General features: G+C 36.8%; 1 protein-coding gene across 14 annotated transcripts in view; it reads left to right on the forward strand.

Moving 5' to 3' along the window:
* Positions 1-5,166, forward strand: part of PPP4R3B (protein phosphatase 4 regulatory subunit 3B) — a 70,617-nt gene extending 65,451 nt beyond the window's left edge. For 12 of the 14 annotated variants that reach the window (XM_055377936.2, XM_031008014.3, XM_019021034.4 and 9 more), the window contains one exon: positions 3,532-5,166. In XM_055377936.2, the coding sequence (XP_055233911.1) occupies positions 3,532-3,627 (96 nt within the window). In that variant the 3' untranslated portion in view covers positions 3,628-5,166. Of the gene's footprint in view, positions 1-3,038 lie in introns of all 14 variants that reach the window. The other 2 variants (XM_063695877.1, XM_063695878.1) reach the window with 1 other exon arrangement.
* Positions 5,167-6,643: the final 1,477 nt, after the last annotated feature.

The following is a 6,643-nucleotide window of genomic DNA, read 5'->3' on the forward strand; positions in this document are numbered from 1 at the left end:
ATTATATGCTCTAAAAGGGTGAGTTTATGGTGTGTGAAAATTATACACTTTAAAAACTTGACTTTATGGTATGGACTTAGAGAGTAGTGCCCTGCTTTTTTCGGGAGGTGTTAGTTGTTTGTAGTTCCCCCCATACTCCTGTGAAGCCATCTAATTTTTACAGACAAAGCTAGTCTCTTACACCTTGTAAGTATAAGCATGGTTGTTAGTGTTCTGAGTGCCTACATAGCAAAGCTTATTGTGGGGTAGGCGTGTCTGCTCAGTATACAAAATTTAAATTTATTCTTTCATTTTCAGCCTGGCCTTACCCATGCCCTTTACTTTGCCTAAAGTCATGAAGTATATGGTCCTTTGCTCTGTAAAGTTCATTACATTCTCTATAGCGTTTATTCTTTATAGAGTCATTTTCTCTGTAGAATTCTCTGTAGTTGGTGATGGTGGAGGAACAGAAATCTCCTGGCTGTCAGAGGTGTAGAATCAATGACCCAGTTGTCTGTTTTACTATAATTAAACTGTTTTCCCTGCTTTCCCCAATATTTTGGTGCCTTTACTGCCTAGCTTCTTTCTGGGGTTTTCTTAAGACAAATCAGTTTCTCGTTTCTGTATCCCTCTGCAAATACTTAGTTCTTGGCTTCTTCCTGTTGTATGACTTGCCTTGCCTCTGATTTCTCTTTTCCAAAAATGCCTTGGCAACTCTAAACTGCTGTTCTCTGTTCTCCTGTTTTCTTTGCTGGTATTTACTTTTTAAATTTCTTACCTAAATACCCTGCAAAAACAACCCAAATGTCCAACCAGAAATTCAGGAATTAAAGTATATGATGAAGCCGAGTATGGTGGCTCGGCTTTGGGAGTCTGAGGTGGGCAGATCACTTGAGGCCAGGAGTTCAAGGCCAGCCTGGCCAACATGGTGAAACCCCATCTCTACTAAAAATACAAAAGTTAGCCAGGCATGGTGGTGCGTGCATGTAGTCCAAGCTACTTGGGTGGCTGAGGCACAGGAATCGCTTGCACCCTGGAGACAGAGGTTGCAGTGAACTGAGATCGCACAACTGTACTCTAGCTCAGGCGACAGAGCAAGACTCTTAAAAAAAAAAAAAAAAATATATATATATATATATATATATATATATTCATACCATGGAATGCAAGGGTTTAAAACAATGAAATGGAACTTTATGTACTGACATCAAAAGCTTTTTTTATATGAACATGATTGTAAAAGAGTAAGTATAATTTCAATCTGCTATTTTAAAACAGTACATTTCTAGATACATATTAAAAGTATGGAATCAGCTTCACAAAGTGCATCTCTAGATTACAGGCCTTTTTACTTCCAACATTTCATATTTTGCATTTTTATTATTTTTATTGTAAACATGTTTTAAATGTATGTTAGTTTGCAGAGATAATATAAGTAAAACTCAAATTGTATAACTGAGTTTTTCAGACAATTTATTAATCTTGGGCAGAAACAATTAAGTGTTAACCATTTGGAATACAAATGTTTGTACGTTATGATATGTAATACTAAGCATAATTAAAACTTTGTAACTTTGCTGTCATCTTTTTGATTATCAGATTGGTGCCTTTTTATACCAGAATTATTTCTTATTTTTCCTCTCTTCCAATTTGTTTGGCTTAGAAACAAAATAATAGAAAAATGATAGTAGTAATAGCAGCTAATAGCACTTATTGAACACTAACTACATACGAAGCACTGTGCTGAAGTGCTTTAGATGTTTGGTTATCAATTTATTTATTTATTTATTTTTGAGACGGAGTCTTGCTCTTGTTGCCCAGGCTGGAGTGCAGTGGCGCAATCTTGGCTCACTGCAGCCTCCGCCTCCCGGGTTCAAGCAATTCTCCTGCCTCAGCCTCTGAAGCAGCTGGGATTACAGGCATGCGCCACCACTCCTGGCTAATTTTTGTATTTTTAGTAGAGATGGGGTTTCACCATGTTGGTCAGGCTGGACTCGAACTCCTGACCTCAGGTGATCCAGCTACCTTGGCCTCCCAAAATGCTAGGATTACAGGCGTGAGCCACTGTGCCTGGCCATCAATTTAAATTTCAAAATAGTTCACTGAGGCCTAAATACTACTATACCAATTTTACAGACAAATTGAGGCAGAGATATTAAACCACTTGCCCAAGGTTTTGTGTTTTTTTGTTGTTGTTTTTGTTTTTGTTTTGAGATGGAGTCTTGCTCTGTTGCCCAGGCTAGAGTGCAGTGGTGCAATCTCCACCTCCTGGGTTCAAGAGATTTTCATCCCTCAGCCTCCCGAGTAGCTGGGACCACAGGTGCCTGCCATCACGCCAGGCTAATTTTTGTATTTTTAGTAGAGATAGGGTTTTGCTATGTTGGCCAGGCTGGTTTTGAACTCATTACCTCTCAGGTGACCCATCCGCCTCGATCTCCCAAAGTGCTGGGATTACAGGCATAAGCCCAGCCCCAAAGTTTTTTTTGTTTGTTTTGTTTTGTTTTGTTTTTTACATAAAACGTGGTGTCATTAGAATTTGACATCAGACCTACAGTTAGCCTATTTTTAACAATTTAGCCATATTGCTTCTTGCATATCCAGACTTAAGATGTGTGTGTGATTAAGTTGAGAAACAGATTCTCAGACAGGTATATAAGTCTTTCTGATAACTGTTTCTAGCTGCCCAGAGGCCTTTTTTTGGTTGGTTAATATTATACTGATTTGGTTACATTCTGGTAAAACCCGATACCTCAGTACTTTAGGTATGAAGTATGAGTTACTTCAGTTGTATTTGTTTATCTCCTAGAGGTCTGAAGGGTTTGAACTAAATACAGTGTTTACAGTAGCCCTCTTAACCTATAGGACATAAGTTTTCATGGGATTGGCTCAAAATGAATGAAACCCTGTGAATGTGTAATTTTCTGGAGAGTACCCAGAATTTTTCTAGGATTTTCACAGAGGTCTGTTACTCATCAAAGGCCAAGACCATGAATTACCTCATCCTTATTGTTCTTTTGGTCAGCGAGCTAGCCCTAAATGTTTTACTTATTGTTTTATAGGAATCATTTCATGTGTTTATCTCCAGCCATTTAAGCTGTACTTCAAAAGCACAATGAAAACGATGATGTGTACTTAGTGATGAAATATACACAAGATGAACAAAGACTACAAGGGGCTTTCTTGTGGTAATGAAATTAGAGAAATGAACCAGTTCATCTCCAATGTCCTTTCCAGCTTCCAAATGTTATTAATTGTTATCCCTACTGTTTGGAAAAGTAGACATTTTCCCACAGTAAAATTTTGCAGAATTGAGTTTTGAAGTATCATTAATAATCCAAGAACCAGATAGAAAAGTTAAGGGTTACTGCAAGTGCTACCAATTACTACTCAAACGTTCATAATTTCAAGCAGTTCCTTTATCAAATTCAAATGTTAATTTCTGATATGATTTAGAAAAACGATTTCTGATATTTTTACAAGTGATTGTATTTGTACTAAAAGCTCTTTTTTGTTATATATGTTTAAAGAAAAAATTTTTAAATTCTTCAATAGGGAAGTTTGGTTGGCTTAGTGGATTATCCAGATGATGAAGAGGAAGATGAAGAAGAAGAAACGTCCCCCAGGAAAAGACCTCGTCTTGGCTCATAAAATATTTATTAGGGGACCCTCAACATGTGGTCTTACAATGCTGCAACTGTTCAATGAGCTGAAAATCTGAATCAGAAAGCTTTCTCAATTGAACTTACAAAATATACAAGGAGTAGCAAAAGACAGTATATCAGCTAAGAGAGTTTAGTTCTAATAAAAATCAGGCTTCCCAGGAACTTGATTGCTTGCTCGTAATTAAGGGGTTTGCCTTTTAGGCTGTCAAAACAAACAGTAGTAACCAGAACCTGGGAGACAGCTTCTCAGCAAGGAAAAGTCACAGGTTTGGGGACGGTTTAGGGGAGGGGAAAAGGTTGATATAATAATGCAGGGTTGCTCCTCGGGGTGTCGATCTAGAAACAATTTTACAGAACTTCAGTTGTAAACTCAATAACATTACTTGTATAATGGTGCTGGCCATGTTGTTGTTTTAATCAGTTGCCTCTTTTTAAAAGAAATTTTTATGGAAAACACATTCAACTATCATTAAAAAAATGAAGTTAAGCTGTTGGGACCATTTCTTTAAGATTTAACAAAAGTTCAGCCTTTTAGGTAGTTGAAGGGAAGTACACCCCGTATTCAGCACATGTTGAGTTTTCTACACCAGGAATTTTCAATATGTATGTTGATGAAAACAAGCTCAATTCAAACTGGACAGTTTTAAGATAATGTTAAAATCAGCACTTTTTTAGAGACAACGAAGGCCAAGAATCAGTACAGTAGTATTCCAAAATGATTTTCTCTAGAAATTTGAAAGTAGATCGAACAGAATGTTGTCAACCGCCTACCAGTACAATCTTTTGTGGAAGATACTTTGAAATCACTTTCTACTTTGTTAGTAAAGTTCTCTGTCTTTCCAGAGCTGCAAGTTTTAAAGTGTTACTTATACAGACCAACAGAGAATAGTGCTGAATTAAGTGGCATTTAGTATCTAGAAGCCATTTTGATCCAAGAAGCTACTTAAGTGTCAAAGTCAGCATGCAGCGCATGTAGCTTTTCTGTAAACAAGGGTGTGATATGAAAGCTGCTTTTTTAAGAAGAGTAAAAGCACATTCCATATACATAAGTGAATTTTAAAAATTGAGGCGAACAGTTAAGAAGTTTTATTTTTAGAGCAACAAGTTAACTGTAAATATTTTAATGTTAGTTTGCTCATCTATGATCTGAGATCATGCCAAAGTGAGAAAAATCGCCCCAAAATACAATTTAATGCATTGGGAAAAAAAGATTTTAACAGTAATTCCAGCCACAATCTTTAGATCACCCTTGTAATGTGTTACGGGTCCATTTTTCCTGGAATAGTTTAATCTAAAGCAGTTTCCCCTGTTTTGGAGATTTTGTAGTTAATTTTAATTTTGGCTATTGTTTGGAAAAGATGAGCTGTCTGTGTAGATATGAAGTATAGTTTTTTCCATAAAACAGATGTTTATTTTGTATTAAAAATACCACTGTACTTGTTTTACACCATTTGTATACATGTGGTGATATTAATGCTAAAACTGTAAAATTCAGGAATTAAAATGTGACCCTGTAATTCCATAATTGATGTTTGTGTTTGGTTTGTTGTAAATATAAATTAACTCCATTTTGAGATATATCAATTTTACAGTATCTTTTAAAAGCCAATAAAATTATCCATAAATATTTATTATAAACTGCTAGATCATACCCCAATTTTAATGAAATAATTCTAAACAAATGCGGGTCAATGGCACTTTGTCAGTGACTACTTATAGAAGGTAAGCCTTGGGGAAATCATAGCATCACAGTATGGAGCTTTTCTCACCTTTTCAATTAAAGGTGTACATATAGTAAGAAAGAAAGACCTTCCACCTCATAAGGCAGGTGACTCAGGATATTTTAAACTAAGATCAGTAAAGTTCCCATCCACTTTCTTTGAATCATCAAGTTTTATCGAGACCCATCTCTCAGCTTTTAGTAAATTTCTTCTTATAATAAGCCCACATGTAAAACACTTTCCTAGTTACTTTTTGTTTGTTTGAGTCTCGCTGTGTTGCCCAGGCTGGAGTGTAGTTGCACGATTTCGGCTTATTGCAACCTCCGCCACCTGGGTTCAAGCAATTCTCTGCCTCAGCCTGAGTAGCTGGGATTACAGGTGCCCGTCACCATGCCAAGTTAATTTTTGTATTTTCAGTAGAGACGGGGTTTCACCATCTTGGCCAGGCTGGTCTTAAACTCCTGACCTCACTATCCACCCGCCTCAGCCTCCCTATCTCTGTATCTTATGAAGACTTCCTTTTTCTTTCTGAAGAGCTGCCATAAGTCTTAAACATTTAAATCATCAGAACCTTTTCTTGTAGCAGAAATGTGAATGTTTTCTTGAAGTACAGGTTACGGTTTTCATGGTACAAGTGCTTACCTACGACGATAAGAGAACAAGGCTTAAAATATCCCTCAAAAGAACAATTGTGAGAATTCCATGTTAGTGGCTGTCTTTAAATGACTACCCTCAGGCAGATCTGGGTTTTTATATCTATCTTCATTCAGTGAAGCAAGCCAAAAGCCCACATTTGTATGCCTTAGGTCCTCTTAAAATGGTATCTGTAAACGTGTCCAGTATAAAAACTATTTTTAATAAAAAGTTACATGAAACAGATTTCTGTGTTTTAATCACTAGCACTTCCTCTTATCCATCTAGTGATGAAAATATAACAAATGTAAATACTGGTTTTCCTGCAGGGGAAAGTTTGGAATTGTGTAACTGAAATGAGTAAATCTTATTACACTAATTTTGGTATCCTTTTTTAAAAGTTTATAATGGTAGACTTAAGGAGATAAAATGTGATTATAAGTTATATCTCAGGAGTATCCTGTACTTAGAAAAGGGTGGACGTGGGATATTACAAGACTGGAAGTTTTTTGTTTGTTTGTTTGTTTTTTGGAGATGGAGTCTTGCTCTGTTGTTGCCCAGGCTGGAGTGCAGTGGCGTGATCTCGCTCAGTGCAACTTCCACCTCCCAGGTTGAAGCGAGTCTCCAGCCTCAGCCACCCGAGTAGCT

Source organism: Gorilla gorilla, chromosome 12 (genome assembly GCF_029281585.2).
Source record: "Gorilla gorilla gorilla isolate KB3781 chromosome 12, NHGRI_mGorGor1-v2.1_pri, whole genome shotgun sequence".
Lineage (NCBI taxonomy): Eukaryota > Metazoa > Chordata > Mammalia > Primates > Hominidae > Gorilla > Gorilla gorilla.